Source organism: Bos grunniens, chromosome 13 (assembly GCF_055505025.1).
Source record: "Bos grunniens cultivar Pamir isolate PY7600 chromosome 13, Bosgru_T2T1.0, whole genome shotgun sequence".
Taxonomy (NCBI): domain Eukaryota; kingdom Metazoa; phylum Chordata; class Mammalia; order Artiodactyla; family Bovidae; genus Bos; species Bos grunniens.
In genome coordinates this window covers 65829897-65846897 of record NC_141177.1, presented here as the reverse complement: position 1 = coordinate 65846897, position 17001 = coordinate 65829897, and the positions used below count along the sequence as shown (strand labels likewise).

Sequence of the window (17001 nt, the reverse complement as noted above, 5' to 3'; positions counted from 1 at the left end):
CTCTGAATTGCTATTATAAAATTCTTCTGCATGTTCTTAGAATTTTATCATTGGTTAAATATCATTTCCTAAAAATCTGGGGAATTAATCACGTCTAGAAGTAAATTTAAAATTACTACTCTAATATAATCCTTGGAACTTTAAAAAATATTAGTTATATCCTTTAAAAAGTACAGTTTAATTTATACAGTGTCTGAAGGAATTTTTCTTATATCCATCCTTAAGATAATGCAAATATAGTAAGTCCTCTGACAAGGTGGATGATACATAATCATAAGAGATTAAAATTTTTCTATCTCAATGCAAAAAACAATCTCAAAGTAACCCAATCTGAGAAGTCTCAAATTTGGATTAAAGACCTAGACTCTGGAATTATAAATATAAATGTTTTCTTATCTCTAAGTCTTAGACTAAGGAAAAGAAATGAGTATATAAAAGATTTTTTTAAGTCAAATGTAAAATATATTTTAATATATAAATTAAAAATATAAAAAATAAGTCAAATATAAAGAGTCTCTACCAGATAAAAATGGGTTCTTTAAGAGTCCATAAATGCCAACTACCAGCAGAATAAAAACAATCAGACGAGTTCTTCTTAAAGAATCTGGAGGAAAAAGAAAAAAGCCTTTAATAAAATGTTATCAATGAGAAATGACAGCTCAATGAAATGCAAACATGAGGTTACTGGTGGTAATCACATTTCATAACACACAGTTCTGGAGCCAGCTATATTTTGCATAATCTCCATGATCGCCTTTCAGCACGTGTTATCAAAAATCTCACAAAGCCTCTTGTACTTCTATCACTGACTTAGGTTCACTTCAGACAGTGAAAGTACCAGGACATATTCTCTTTCCACACAGCTTAAGATACAAACATAAGGAAATGTAACCAATAAAAAGTTGCATAATTGTTAGAAACGTTATTATAATCACTTAGAGGCAGGACTATAATTTCCTTTCAGATATTCCTCTCCAAATATGGATGGTGTCTAATCAACTTACCATTGGTTTTTTGTGTTAGCGCTTGAGCTTTCAGGAAACCCTCTGCAAAACCAGTTTTAAATGCATCTTGGTGAGCTTCAGGTATGTTTTTGGTTTTCATGAGTTTATCCAAACTCTCAACGTCTGATCCTCTGTCTCGCAAAAGAAACCCCTAAATACACAAACAACACATCAGTATCGTTGACTATAGGTAATATTCCCCCCCAAACATAACAACTACTCACAAAAAAAATTCATTAAAATTCTACATTTTAAAATTTTTATTGTCAATGTGAAGAATTAAGACTCAGCAATAAATAGCCAATGATTAGGAAACTAACACTGGCCCATATACTTCTAGCGGTTAGTGAATATAAACTATGTAAACCACTAACTACTGAATAACAGGTCACAAATTGACTTAGGGTTTGATAGCTTACAATAGGTCACACTCCGTTATTCCTGCTGGAAGAAAAACCTCACTCATTTATTAAATGTTTACTTAGCACCTTTCATATACTAATACTTGACTGTGTGTAAGTTCTGAAGATGTAAATACCAATGATCGGAATGTTTTCAGTCTACTGGGAAAAGATACACAAATAACTAAGTTTTTGAAGTTATTTTGATATTAGGTTAGAGGAACTAGGTATGGTGGTAAAATAAATGCTGTCTAAGAAGTCAGGAAAAACCTTACAGAGGATGGGATAACTAAACCACAGAAACACAGGGCAGACACAATTTGACAGTGCCATGAAACAGCAGCCTCTAGTACTCAAGAGCGATAAGCAATCTTGTTTGACAGGACTTTAAAACACCAAGAGAGGAGAGGATAGAGGGAGAAAGGAGGTGGTACACTCAAGGATGAGAAGTTAGGCAGAATGCCAAGTGATGAAATGTTAGGCAGAATGCCAAGTGATGAAATGCCTTATGTGCCATGGCAGAAATTTGACAATACAGCAGAGGAATACAACCATTACACTATTACATTTTAGACAGTCCAGCGGATGGCAGTCTGGAGACTGGACTAAAGCTACCAAAAGTGAAGGCAGGGAGACTAAGTAATCATCGTCTGTCTATGCAGTGGACCTGGGGATGAAGAGATTTAAGAAATATTTAAGAGGCTGGATTAATAAGATTTTAGTAATTATGGATGCAGGAACTGAGAGAAGATGGACAAATTATAGTTAACCACAGTGTTTCTAGACTGGATGGATGCTACTTATTAACATAAGAATACATAAGCAGGTGTAAATTGACAGAGGAAAAAACAAAGGAAGATGTCTAACAGGCTAGTGAAAAAATAAGTTTGGAATCCAGAAATGTTGTAGATATGACTGCATAGAATATTAATCCATTATCCTAAATGAAAAGATGAAAGAAAATCAACTAGCCAAAAATATATATCAGATATTGAACATTCTTTCTGAAAAGTACTGCTTTTTCAAACAACAACAAAAAAAGGTCTAATTACCTTCACAAATGATGGCGCTGTGTGCTGGGTTTCTGCTAATCTTTCAGAGGTGGACTGCAGACGTCGTGTCCTTGATTTCAAAGTTTTAAAACCCCGAGACTGTATGAAACCTGAATGAAACGGTATCACACTCAGTTTTCGTTTTAAATTTTCACAAGGAAAATGTCTACTAAGAACCAAAACTTTGACACTAGTTATTTCCAAATATTCTGCAGATTCTACTGTGAGCCACAAATGAATGTTTCTAATCATTAATATCACTAAGAAAGACAAATCAGAATATATTAAACAAATCTATTTTTTTCAATATAAATATAATTATTGCTTCATACCTGGCCAGTACTGAAGATCTGAACAAATTCTTTTAAGAGTTCTTGAATGTTGTCTGTACAAGCAAGAGGAACGTAAAGTACTAAAAATATCTAAGCAACCTGGAAAGAAATTGTAAAAACTAAACTTTCTAAATGTCAAACAATCAAATCATGAAATACAACAAATGATTTTACCAAATATTAGAAAAACCAAAACAAGTTATTTCCAAGAGACAATTTCAAAACTAGTCTACAATGTGATGAAACACTGGAAACCAGAAGTATGTTAATAAGTAACATGAAAGTGTAAGTGGCTCAGCCATGTCCGATTCTTTGCAACTCCACAGACTGTAGCCCTCCAGGCTCCTCTGTCCATGGAAATCTCTAGGCAAGAATACCGGAGTGGGTTGCCATTCCTTTCTCCAGGGGATCTTCCTGACCCAGGGATCAAACCCGTACTGCAAGTGGATTCTTTACCATCTGAGCCACCAGGGGAACCCCCTAACTTTGTTATCTATTAAATTATCAACAGTACTAAAATGGCTTACTTTCAAAACATAAAATATATTAACTTACCATATTTATTTTCAAAGAAGGACTGTGCAGATACATGAGATGTATGCCAATGGGAAGAAACATTTTTGTCCTTATAAAATCCAGGAAGTAGACTGTCTACCAGTTGATCAATCTGTCCAATTTTTAATTCAGATAATCCAAGGTCCCTTAAATTAAGTACAGGCTGTAAAAGATTGAGTCAACCATATAAGCATTATTATTTTTTAACTTTTTATTGACATATAGTTGATTTACAATGTTTCCGTTGTTTAGTCGCTAAGTCATGTCCCACTCTTTTGTGACCCCATCAATTGTAGCCTACTAGGCTCCTCTGTCCATGGGACTTTCCAGGCAAGAGTACTGGAGTGGGTTGCGGTTTCCTTCTCCAGGGAACCTTTCTGACCCAGGGATGGAACCCACGTCTTTTCAGTTATATATATACATACTCATGTGTATATATACACACATAAACACACACATATGTGAAGTATGTGTGCTCAGTTGTGTCTGACTGTCATTCCATGGGACCTCCCAGGCAAGAATACTAGAGTGGGTTGACATTTCCTTCTCTGGGGCTCTTCCTGACACAAAGATAGAACCTGCATCAGCTACATCTCCTACATTGGCAGGGGGAATCCTTACCACTAGCTCCACCTGGGAAGCCATATGTATATATATGGCTTTCTACCACATATAAAATTTTATATATATATATAACTTTCTACCATAAGTTACTACAAAACATTATATAGTAGGTCCTTGTTGTTTAGCTCAGGTAGGCATTATCACATCAAAGTATTTAACTTAAAGAGTACTTATTAACTAAAATAATGTGAATTTTTAAAATCTAATAAATGTATTGATTCCCTTTTCCTTCAAATATTTAAAAAATAAATTGGTATGCATATTTTTATAGTTCTAGCTTTACTGAAGTCAACCATGTGAGATCTGACAAAGCTTTAAAAAAAAATCATACTCCCAATAGTATTAGCAGTCCATGGAGCTTTAATGGCCATAAACAAAAGCCCATTCAATAAACAATTGCTGAGATCCTTATCTGAACCAAAAGGTTCTATAAATTACCCATATCTAACTCCTAGTAAAGAGAAATATTGAACAAAGCAAAAGATGTGTGAAAACCAGTCAAGAGAATACATTCACTTTAAAACCATTCTGAAATAACTAGAAATTAAATAGGAGTGAGCTATTTTCTTGTTCAAACGAGCAGACAGGGAGCCACTAAGGACAAGTAACAATTTAAAGTCCCAACAGCTAAAACTTGAAGTCAGTCAGTCAGTCAGTTCAGTCGCTCAGTCGTGTCCGACTCTTGGCGACCCCACGAATCGCAGCACGCCAGGCCTCCCTGTCCATCAACAACTCCGGAGTTCACTCAGACTCACGTCCATCGAGTCAGTGATGCCATCCAGCCATCTCATCCTCTGTCGTCCCTTCTCGTCCTGCCCCCAATCCCTCCCAGCATCAGAGTCTTTTCCAATGAGTCAGCTCTTCGCATGAGGTGGCCAAAGTACTGGAGTTTCAGCTTGAGCATCATTCCTTCCAAAGAAATCCCAGGGCTGATCTCCTTCAGAATGGACTGGTTGGATCTCCTTGCAGTCCAAGGGACTCTCAAGAGTCTTCTCCAACACCACAGTTCAAAAGCATCAATTCTTCGGTGCTCAGCTTTCTTCACAGTCCAATTCTCACATCCAAACATGACCACAGGAAAAACCACAGCCTTGACTAGATAAACCTTTGTTGGCAAAGTAATGTCTCTGCTTTTGAATATGCTATCTAGGTTGGTCATAACTTTCCTTCCAAGGAGTAAGCGTCTTTTAATTTCATGGCTGCAGTCACCATCTGCAGTGATTTTGCAGCCCCAAAAAATAAAGTCTGACACTGTTTCCACTGTTTCCCCATCTATTTCCCATGAAGTGATGGGACCGGATGCCATGATCTTTGTTTTCTGAATGTTGAGCTTTAAGCCAACTTTTTCACTCTCCACTTTCACTTTCATCAAGAGGCTTTTGAGTTCCTCTTCACTTTCTGCCATAAGGGTGGTGTCATCTGCATATCTGAGGTTATTGATATTCCTCCCGGCAATCTTGATTCCAGCCTGTGCTTCTTCCAGTCCAGTGTTTCTCAAGATGTACTCTGCATAGAAGTTAAATAAGCAGGGTGACAATATACAGCCTTGACGTACTCCTTTTCTTATTTGGAACCAGTCTGTTGTTCCATGTCCAGTTCTAACTGTTGCTTCTTGACCTGCATACAAATTTCTCGGGAGGCAGGTCAGGTGGTCTGGTATTCCCATCTCTTTCAGAATTTTCCACAGTTTATTGTGATCCACACAGTCAAAGGCTTTGGCATAGTCAAGAAAGCAGAAATAGATGTTTTTCTGGAACTCTCTTGCTTTTTCCATGATCCAGCGGATGTTGGCAATTTGATCTCTGGTTCCTCTGCCTCTTCTGAAACCAGCTTGAACAAAAAACTTCAAGTAAGAGAAGTAAAACTAAACAAAACAAGTAAAATATCAACTTTTTATGACTGATGTAGTCAGATCCCTGGATTACATAGCTCTGGATTGATGTTCAGGTGCTAGACAATTATAAGCTTTGTAACAAGTCCTTCACATTCTTAGAATTCCTTTCCTCGTTAGGAAAATGATTATAAAATATATCCTGATTATTTCACAACAGGATAGTATGGATCAATGGATGAGATCATGCCTTGCCCATCTACATAGCCTAATATATACAGTAAGACAATTAAAGTCAGAATGAAATATTTAATAAGTGCTTTTTAAGGTAATAAAAACTGTACAATATAAGGCACATTATTATAATGGAACCAGAAAGACTACAATATTTAAAAGCTACAAAGATATTTTACCTTCTAAAATGGGGAAACCAAAAAGTCTATTTACAATACAAAAAGAAACACAGATTTTTAACTAAGAAGATTATTCACCTTACTTATTGGGTATCAGGTCCTAGGAACACAAAGAGAAATAAAGTACATATGAGTATGATAATTACCATACTACATGGTAACTCCTCTTATAGAGGTATTTTTTTTTAAGTGGTAACAGAACACAGAACAACCAATTTCCTAAGTCAGATAAGGTTTCCCAGAATTAACACTTAATTCACAAATGATGGGGAAACTTCGGGGAAGAGGACAAACAAAAAGTCATCGGAGGGCCTGGAATGTTTGAGATGCAGTCAAGTTCAGTGACTGAAGAAAGCAGTAGAAAGAAGGGCTATGGCCAAATTGTGAGGAGCTGTGTTTGAATCTAATTCTATACCTAATATCATTAGTTTTGTTTTAGAGGAAGAAGACAGAAGATAAAGATGATAAGCTGGAGAAAAGAAAGCTGATATAACAAGAGAAAAAAGGCATGAACCTGAACTGAGCCCTAAGAGGGATGCAAACACCAAGTGGCAGACAACAGACATCTGAAGAAACCGGTGAAGTGCAGGATTATGAGGGAGGGGGGTTCTGGACGGATGCGCTGGTTATTGATCTGCTGTCTCTCGGCTCCTCTTGGTCCTCTCTCTGGCTCCACAATCATGTATCTGGGTCTCTTTAAATAGTCTTCCTTTGTTGGCCAGAACATTAAGTTGTCAGTAGAGGGCACTGGAGAGACTTCGTAGGAGCAGTTTCTGTTCCTGGTTCAGGCCACGTATTATGTTCACTCAACAGGCTCCTGGGTGCAACACCCATGGTTTCTCCAGCATCTGGCTCCTGCAGCTTCTCTAAAGCCTGGCTCCTGTGTGCACAGCTGCCAGCAGTACTTGGCAGCTTTCCCACAAAGAGCTTCTCCTGGTACCCAGGTGGCAGATTTCCATCAGGTTCAGATTGCACAGCACCAGCGACTTCTATGCCATTTAGTGAGCCAAGGCCATACCCTCTCCAACAACCTCAGAACCTCAGCCCAAGGGTGGAGAACTCTTCGTGGGTAGCTCAATCCTGGGAGTATTAGCTGCTCCTTGAATCTGCAAGTCCTATATATTTCAAGTTCTCTTTACTTATTATTAGCCAATCCCTAGTTATGCCAATCCCCTGTAAGACCAATGTTTTTAAAACAGTCAACTAAAAATACTTATTCTGTATATTAAACTTGCACTGTTCAAATGACTATGTGGTCTCTCTCTCTTGGTTGGACCCAGACTGACAAAGAGGTGCTAAAACCACTGTAAGATCAAATACACTGGAATCTGAAGAAGTAGTTCAGTTTTAGACATCTTTATTTTGAGGTCCTTGAAGTCTGTCCAGAGGGTATTTTAATAAGCCACCAGATGACTATTTTAAAACTTTAGAGATACTTTATAGAGTTGAAGGTAGATGTGGGAGTTATCAGCATATAGAAATATATAAACATTAAAATAGATAATCTGGGAGACTGTGGAGAATGAAAATTGGATTACAGGTAAATGCATCCACTATTTAAAAGGCTGGCAATAAAAAGAAGTCCAGCAAAACAGAAAGAGGAAAAAAAAAAATCAATGCAGTATCACTCAATTTCTGAGTACTCTGAAAACAGTGGGTATTCTTAAGGAAAAGTTGAAAAAGTTGCAGATTTTTTAAAATGCCTGTATTTATTGCTAAGGAAAGCAACAAAATACACCAAGCCTTCAAAATGGTAAAAGTAGTAGCCAAACTACAATGGGAGATGGTATAAATAAAAGCAACAATTTAAGTTCAGAATACTACTTTTTTATAAGTCTGAAAGCAAAAGGCACAGAAGTCAGACAGCTTGGAAGGAAGTTAAAAAGAAAGTTTTTTTGCTTGTATTGTGAAGTGGATGTCTGGATGAGTAAGACTTGATGAAAGCAAAGGCATCGCAGAACAAAGGAGGTCAGAGTAGAGATGAGGAAGGATGCTTAAGAAAAATGGAAATGTTTGTGAAAAAATAACAAGCAGTCACCAGTGATAAACCACAGGACTAATGAGGGTAAAGCAGAGGATAAGACACCAATTCCGTATCTGAAACCATCAGTCTTAAGCTCAACTTTGGCTTCTAGAATTTAGTTACTGTTTAAGCTAAAATATACTTCACCACGGATCTAGCCATTTCACTTAATGAAATAGTCAAGTATTTAGTACCATGGAAAGTACAAGTGGTGCTGTTTATAGCAGAAAAAATTGGAAACAGTACCCAACAACAGACCATAAAATGAACAGTCTGAAGTCATAAAAACTAACGTATGGTATAACGAGTTCATAAGACCATTAAATGATGAAGGAAAAATCTTAATCTGCATATACAGTATGATCCAACGATTACAAAATATAAAAGTACAAGGGAGAAAAGGAGAAGTAGGATCAAACATTAATTTCTCCCACTTACATAATATTTTCCAAAATTTCTGAAATGAACATAGTAGTGCTGCATGTAGCAATTTTGACACACGCAGTCATATCATTGGGAAAGCTCTCTCAGACTGTAACTGAGAAGGGTGTCACAAAACAAGAACGGACCACCTATAGAAAGATGCAATAGGAATTTGGCAGATAGTATAAAAGCAAACATAAAGACAAATTTTTCACCTACATAAAATTGTATTTCAAGACTTAACCTCACAACCATCCCCTCATCCCACTCCCACCAAAAGCAAATATGGAAACACTGTCAGATTTCATTTTCTTGAGCTCCAAAATCAATGCAGATGGTGACTGCAACCACAAAATTAAAAGACACTTGCTCCTTGGAAGAACAGCTATGTCAAACCTAGACAGTGTTAGGAAAAGCAGAGACATCACTTTGCTGACAAAGGTCCGTCTAGCCAAAGCAATGGTTTTTCCAGTAGTCATGTATGGATGTGAGAGTTGGACCATAATGAAAGCTGAGCACCGAAGGATTGATGCTTTCAAACTGCGGTGCTGGAGAAGACTCTTGAGAGTCCTTTGGACTGCGAGGAGATCAAACTAGTCAATCCTAAAGGAAATCAATCCTGAGTATTCATTGAAGGATTGATGCTGAAGCTGAAGCTCCAATACTTTGGTCACCTGATGCAAAGAATTGGCTCACTGGAAAAGACCCTGATGCTGGGAAAAATAGAGGGTAAGAGAAGGGGGCAACAGAGGATGAGGTGGTTGGATGGCATCATTGACTCAATGGACATGAGTCTGAGCAAACTCAGGGAGACAGTGATGGATAGAGAAGTCTGGCTTGCTGCAGTTCATCGGTTTGCACAGAGCTGGACACGACTTAGCGACTGAACAACATATACTATCCTCTGCCACAGTCCCTCAAATGAGGACTAAGGATATAAGCCATTTACGGGCTAAAGAAGCTTCTGTGAAACTTAGCCACATATTAGAGTGTCTACTATGAAAAATGTATTCTGAGCTACAAGCAACTATCTTAGTAACAAGTCTTGTAAACACAAGTTCCTACATTAGCAATTTGGTATATACCAGACCACGATGATTTTACAATTCTCTGAATACGCAAAGCACAGTTTCATAGCTAATACATTTCATTTTCAGGTATCTGTGTTTCAACTGTTCAATTACACTGAAAGCTTCTATAAGGCAGCATATAATAATGTCTTGCTCTTCTGTCTTCCCTGAGACTTGTGGGGCAGTTGTGGAGTTAACTGTGGGATCCCTGCTCCACTGAAGCAATACAAAAGAATACTGAAATGGTATCACACAAGTAGTAACATAGGAAGTGAATACGAATACACTGCCACGTGCAATTTTTTATAAGATAAATGTTAAAAATAGGACAAAGTAATATTCTACACATACAACAAAGCCGGAATTAGATGTCTTTAATCCTACAACAGAGATTAAGCTGAAGACAGAAGTCACCCTGCTACAAATGCCTAAACATAGAAAGTTATTTCAGGCATGTTTACAATGTACTAAACCAGAAGGCAATGGCACCCCACTCCAGTACTCCTGCCTGGAAAATCCCATGGATGGAGGAGCCTGGTAGGCTGAAGTCCATGGGGTCGCTAAGAGTCAGACACGACTGAGCGACTTCCCTTTCACTTTTCACTTTCATGCATTGGAGAAGGAAATGGCAACCCACTCCAGTGTTCTTGCCTGGAGAATCACAGGGATGGGTGGGCTGCCGTCTCAGGGGTCGCAGAGTCGGACATGACTGAAGCGACTTAGCAGCAGCAGCAGCAAACCAAAAAAGCTTTCTCACACATCCAGGGTAAAAACTCTTACCTCATTGCTGGGGGCCTCGTGCTCAGACACTACATCTCGATGCTGGTTTTGCGAAATGGATGCACTGACAGAAACTGGTGTGGTTTTCGGTGAATGGAAGGCATTGATGAGATGACTCAGAGGAACTGTAACCTAAAAAAAGATAAAAGCTGAAAATCAGCAGTGCTTTTTAGAATAAAAACAGCAAAAAAAAAAACTTTTTATCGTCAGAACTGGGGACTGTACAAAGTTAAACATACATTCTTTATCAAAACTATACATTAAAAATTGTAAATACTCAGATTATTGCTGGTCGAAAACTACTAACTTTCAGGACAGCATTGGGGCTATATACAGCAAAAGTACTAAAAATACATATATTTCATTGTTGTAGCAACCTAACTCTAAGGGATTTATTCCAAGGAAATAATCTGGTAAGTAATAATCTATGCTTGCATATGCCTAGATGACAATTTTCATCAAAGTATTTTAAAATTTATGGAAAGCTAGAAATGTCCAAGAATAGGGGAGTGGCTAAATAAACAATACCACAACAAAAATGAAATATCTCACAGACATGAAACGAGCAAGCATATATCCAGAATTTTGTAATTTTCAACTTCCCTACTACACCACCCCACCCTATTCTGGGCCACCAGCATCTCTAAGTGGATTTTTTTTTTTTGGTATGTGGATTTTTACAAACAGCAACCTAACTTCTCTCCCTGAATCGCCTCTATTAAAGCCAGTCAGATCTCATCACTCCTCCACTCAAAACTCTCCAATGGCTTTTCTCACAGTAAGAGTTGATGTCCTGACAACGATGACGCCCTGGCTCTCTCTCACTTCTGTGACCTGATCCACTATTAAGTTCCCCTTCAGTCTCTCTGCTCCGGCCCCCTTGGCCCCCTCGTTGTTCCTGGAGCACGCCTGGCAGGCTCCCACTCAAGGATTCTGCACTGCTGTGTATTCCCACCTCTCCAGTTAGTCAGAGAGTCTGCACTCATGCTTCCTTCAGTACTTAACTCAAAAGCAACCTTTTCATGTGTCTTTTCCCTGGCCAACCTACTAAACAACCCTCTCCTAAGAAATATTCCTTACTGCCTTCCTCTGCTCTATTTTTCCTTCTTGACATTTATGTTATCTAACACACTTTATATATTTACTTGTTTATCTATATATTGTTTACTAGAAACCTCAACCTAAGTCCCCTTATTAGCATAAATCCTGGTGGGTGATCCAAACAGGGGCTTTAAGAATAAAAACACGCCTATTACACAGGAAATTTCAAGGGCTTCAGGAGCTCTGTGCCAAGAACTGGGAACAAAGACCAAATATTTTTATTTATTATACCACATTCTCCCACTGGAACATAAGTTTCATGTCACAAGGGATTTCTTTCCTGTATTTTAATATTTTTCTCTTTTATTTATACATTAATTTACTGTAAAGTGTTTTTACATAATACTTACACACCTTAGATTTTATTTTTCTCTAACTTCTCTATTTCATTCAATACTGTATCCCAGTGCAACAATAATGTACACAGTAGTTGCTAAATAAACATTTGTTGAGAAAATGAATGAACTAAATGGGCTCTTACTATATGACAGGTTTTATACTATATGCTTTACTTAACTCTCTCATTTAATCCTCGTAAGAGACAAACACGTTAGTTACTTCTATTTAACTGATGAAGAGAGCAAGAAATTAGATTCAATGTCATGTTCCACGTCATTCAGCAAGAAAGTATAATATTAGAGGAACGATTCTAACCCAGATAATCTGACTTCAGGTTCCACTTAAAGATTTTTCATCCCATGGTTACTGATGCAGAAGTAAAGTCATAATATTGTTATATGAAAAAAGCAAGCTATAAAACTTTATGTAACTTTTTTTTTAAATTATGCATACAGAACTTTCCTGGTGGTCCAGTGGTTTGATCCCTGGTCTGGGAAGATTCCACAAGCCACAGGCAACTAAACCAGTACGCCACAACTACTGAGCCCAAACGCTAGAGTCCGTGCTCCTCAACAAGGGAAGGCCTCACTCGCTCCAAGTAAAGAAAGCCCAAGCACAGCAATAAAGACCCAGTGCAGTCATGAATAAATGAATAGTATGCATACACATATTTGTATAGAGTTAAAGGGATGAAAGAAGTTATTCTAAAATGCAGTCTCTTGGAGTTGTGGAATTATGGGTGATCTTTATTATCTTGTATTTTTCTTTTCAGCATTTTTGGCAATGAGTGTGTATTAAGAGTCAGTAAGAAATGATAAGCTCTTTTAAAGCTGCAGGAATCAAATTAAGATACATATTTTCTGCCTATACCTTTAAAAAGTTTTATTTTACTTACTTATATTTCTTCCCATTCAGTAAAGAATTTAAACTGCTGTTTCCCTAGGTCCTCTGGAACAATGCATCTGGTCCCACCTATTACCTGCTTCCCTGGACCTTTAGGCTTGTCTTGGCTCATTTGAAGACCAGGCAGTTGATAAATCCTGAGGCTAGCTGCTCAGACTGACTCGGGTGGAATATAAGAATGGGGCAAGTGTCCGGACTGCTCTCCTGGACACTGAGCAGAGTCCTGTAGCTCTCAGATCTCTCTGAGTGGTGAGCTGACCAGCAACCCCGCATCATGGAAGAGAAAAGAGCTAGAAGTTTATGACCTGATTCAAACTTTCTGGGACCCAGAGAAGCCCAATACTTTAGAAGAAATGGAAGTGGTAACAGAAAGTTGTGTGGAGGTTCAAGAGATAAATGAAGACGACTATTTGGTCATTATAAGGTTCACACCAACAGTACCTCATGCCTCTTCAGCAACTCTTATTGGGTTGTGCTTAAGAGTAAAACTTCAACAGTGTTTACCATTTAAATATATGTTGGAAATCTAAATTTCTGACGGAAACCACTCAACAGAGGAAGTTATGAACAAACAGATAAATGACAAAGAGCTAGTGGCGGCTGCAATGGAGAAACCCAACTTAATGGGAAATCGTGAAACAGTGTCTCCTTGCCCCTAAGAGCTGTTTTAAGAGCCACTAAACAGTAATCATTTGATATATTTGTTTAAACTCTTTGTAAAATGTAGAAGATTCATGTTTAATACATAGGTGATTTGTACCTCAGAGCATTTTTTAAAGGATGATTTCCAAGCAAGACTTAATTATAAGGTAGTAACCTAAGTCTGTTCAGTGTCCAACATTCTCAGGATTTGTAGCACTTAAATGATCAGCCAGAAAAATATTTTTTAGTTATGTTTAAGATGAGTCGCTATTTTTCTGATCCCTATTATGATATACCTGCTTTTCATGTCAAATATTTACCATGCCCAAATGTATTAAATCTAAATCACTCTGTAAAATAAATAAAATAGACATGATTCTTGTTAAAAAGAATTTAAATTGCTAAAACATGGTCTGATCTCTTCTCAATGAAAAACTTGACCCTCTGTCATACAATTTAAATTCAACTGTATTAAACCAATTAAGCAACCAGGAAATACAAATTGTGTTCTGGGCTTCCTGGTGGTGCAGTGGTAAAGAACCCACCTGCCAATGTAGGAGATGCAGGTTCGATCCCTGAGTCAGGAAGATCTCCTGGAAAAGGAAATGGCAACCCACTCCAGTACTCTTGCCTGAAAAATCCCATGGATAGGGGAACTTGGCGGGCCACAGCCCACGGGGTTTCAAAAGAATCAGACGTGACTGAGTGACTAAACGTTACTATCTTCCACAGTATAAAATGCCTAAGAGTCCTACATGGCCCAGTTAGGACTGCCTGTAGTACATACAGCTCCTTCACTATCTCTACCAACATCACACACCACTAACTCCACTTAGCAATGATAAATTCTCCTAATATGGGATCTTCTTGATACCATGGACTTCCCCGGTGTCTCAGTGGTAAAGAATCCGCCTGCAATGCAGGAGACGCAGGAGTTACTGGTTTGATTACTAGGCTGGGAAGATCCCCCGGAGGAGGGCATGTCAACCCACTCCCGGATTCATGCCTGGAGAATTTCATGGACAGAGGAGCCTGGCGGGCTACAGTCCATGGGGTTGCAAAGAGTCAGACATGACTGAAGCAACTTAGCATACATGCACACTTGATACCAACTTCCTGCAGGTTCCAAAAGGTTTAATATTCAGAAGACCAAGTCAAATTTTTTTTCAAGTGATTGGCAGGACTCCACCAGACACTAGTAACACCTTCTTGCAGCCAGCTGATCAAACCAGAAACATCTTTTTCCATCATCCCTGATGAAATTCTATTCTTTTTTCAAAATAAATCTCATACCCTCCTTTTCATAAACACTGTCACCCCTTAGCAGTGCATTAGCCCCTCTCTGGATTACTGCAATAACATCCTTATCTGAAAACACCTCCACTCTTGTTCTTCCACATTCTCCACACAGCAAGAAGCCAGTATTACTCTGTAATAGACTGTTTTGTAAATCTGATCATGTCACTCCTTAACATGTTTAAAAAAATTCAGTCGTTTCCAAAAAATTGTAAATGAAATTCAAAGTCCCATATAACTCCCTGTATGATATGTCAAGTCCTCTTTCCAACCTCCTTTCTGTCATTGGCCCTTTAATCACCAACCAGGCTCTAGCCACACTGGCCTTATTTTTGTTCCTCCAATCAGCTAGGCTTGTCAGGATCTCAGAACCTCCAGAGGTTCTGTCTATCTGTTCCTGTCTATTCACCGGGCAAACTCCTACTCATGTTTTATTTCACGTCATCATTAAAGTTCCATATTTTCTTTGTCCACCTAGTACATTACTGAAGCCCTATAAATAAATTACTTTTTTTTTTAACCCAACGAGTACTAGCAAAACAAAAGCGAGTGGAGGTTACACAAAGGGACATAATTATAATCTTAAACCAAAAAAACTAAAGAATGTCAAAGATATTTTGAAAACTGAATGTATACAAAAACTGTTTATTTGCAAAACTGTGAAGAACTCTCAAAAAAAAAGTTATCATCAAAAATGATTTTTAAATGAACTAAGAACAAAACAGTCACAGGTGATAACTCCTGAGAGAATTAAAAATAAAAACCCTTGGAATCTTTTTTCTCTGCTCTTTTGCTTCATAAATGGAAAGATGACAAGGAGGCTGAATCAAAATTTTAACTGCAAGTAATAACTTAAAATATATGTATTAGTTATTGTTGATAAAAAAAAAAAGAGAGAGAGAGACAAAGCATTCATAGAAGCTTGCAAATTTCTTCGCATGTCTGGGTTAAATGCCATTTAAAAAAGAGAGTCTGGGTTGTGAGTACCAGTCTCTGAAGACGCGGAAAGACAGAAAAGAAACATCACTTGCTCCCTCTACAGCTATGGTAGACTTTCCCCCTACCCACTCCCCAAACCCCACCCCAGAAATGCTTAGCACTAAACAGTGCCAGATGAATTTCCAGCAAAAATTCCACGCAATCAAATCGGTAAGCCAAGATCTCCATCACGTTCGTACTATACTTAGGGTTCTTCGTCAGCCTTTTACTCAGCGTCGCCCGATCTTTTCTCAACACCAAGACTCCAACTGGATTAAACACTTTCCTCCTACGACCCCTTAAGGGAAACTGCTTCCAAGAAACGCAAATGGCAAACAGCCCGGAGCAGGGCTGGGACAGAAAAATAAACTGGATGCCGGACCCACCTGGGGCTGCACGGTGCTCGACAGGGAAAACATCTTCTCCAGGCCGTCAGCGACCTCACCCGCCTGCCAAAACTGTCCCTCTTCTCCGGTCCGGCGGGGAGGCGCTGAGCCCTCTTTTCCCTTCCTTTTCTCTCTCCGTGCCCTCACTCTTCCTAGAAGCGGAAAATGGCCTCCCCAACCTACAGCTGCTGCAACGACAGACAACCCGCCCCGGAAGGCAAGGCGCTAACGCACCAGTACTTCCGGGGCAGGTGAGGTCGCCACCCTGGGCAGCTGACGTCCCCGAAATAGTTCACTTTCACATTAAATAATACACGCGCCGGAGCCCCAAAGCTTTCTGGCTGTTGTTTTCTTTTTAAAGAGGAACGGCATCCACCCCGTTAAATCTTCCTCCAGCTTTCTTATCAATACTTCCGATATATTCTCCTGTTGTGACTGGGCCTTGAGCCATAATAAGCTCTTTTGCTGCAATTTAGTGCTCTTTATCTTCCCCACAATAAATAAAAAACTTCCTGTTCCAGATAGGCAAGTTACACCCAGTTAAAATGCAAAATTACAGGACCAGGCATGCGCTTCCTGCTCTCCACATGCGCTTCCAGTTTCTCCACATTCTATGATTTCACTGGTCACGGATTCACTGACCAGACCGAACTGGTTTACATTTCTCCCGCGGGTGAGAGGCCCCAAAGGAGTCTGGTGGGTTAGTGCAGGCCCCACCAGCCTCCTTTGGAGATCGGGATAAAAAACTCTTCAAGTCCGGTTATTCAAATTACAGCCCCCAAAGTCCCTTTCCCCATAGGCCAAAAACTGTCGTGCCGTCCCCAGTCAGTGCGAATGAGGTAAATCAG

General features: G+C 38.8%; 1 protein-coding gene, 1 long non-coding RNA gene and 1 pseudogene across 3 annotated transcripts in view; 2 read left to right on the top strand and 1 right to left on the bottom strand.

Annotated features, from left to right (window-relative positions):
* Window positions 1-7460, top strand: part of LOC147361137 (uncharacterized) — a 101543-nt gene extending 94083 nt beyond the window's left edge. Inside the window, exon 4 of the long non-coding RNA XR_015139827.1 lies at window positions 6641-7460. This is a non-coding gene — a long non-coding RNA (uncharacterized LOC147361137). The remainder of the gene's footprint in view (window positions 1-6640) is intronic.
* YME1L1 (YME1 like 1 ATPase) overlaps window positions 1-16355 on the bottom strand; it is a 28811-nt gene extending 12456 nt beyond the window's left edge. For both annotated transcript variants that reach the window (XR_015139804.1, XM_086334758.1), the window contains exons 1-7: window positions 16154-16355; window positions 10509-10640; window positions 3345-3507; window positions 2790-2888; window positions 2458-2567; window positions 1005-1155; window positions 521-604 (exon numbers count right to left, since the gene is read on the bottom strand). Coding sequence is in view for 1 of the 2 variants with exons in the window: in XM_086334758.1 (XP_086190884.1) it covers window positions 521-604; window positions 1005-1155; window positions 2458-2567; window positions 2790-2888; window positions 3345-3507; window positions 10509-10640; window positions 16154-16186 (772 nt within the window). In the remaining variant the exon portion in view is untranslated. The remainder of the gene's footprint in view (window positions 1-520; window positions 605-1004; window positions 1156-2457; window positions 2568-2789; window positions 2889-3344; window positions 3508-10508; window positions 10641-16153) is intronic.
* On the top strand, window positions 12897-13498 carry LOC147361136 (cytosolic iron-sulfur assembly component 2A pseudogene; annotated as a pseudogene).
* Window positions 16356-17001: the final 646 nt, after the last annotated feature.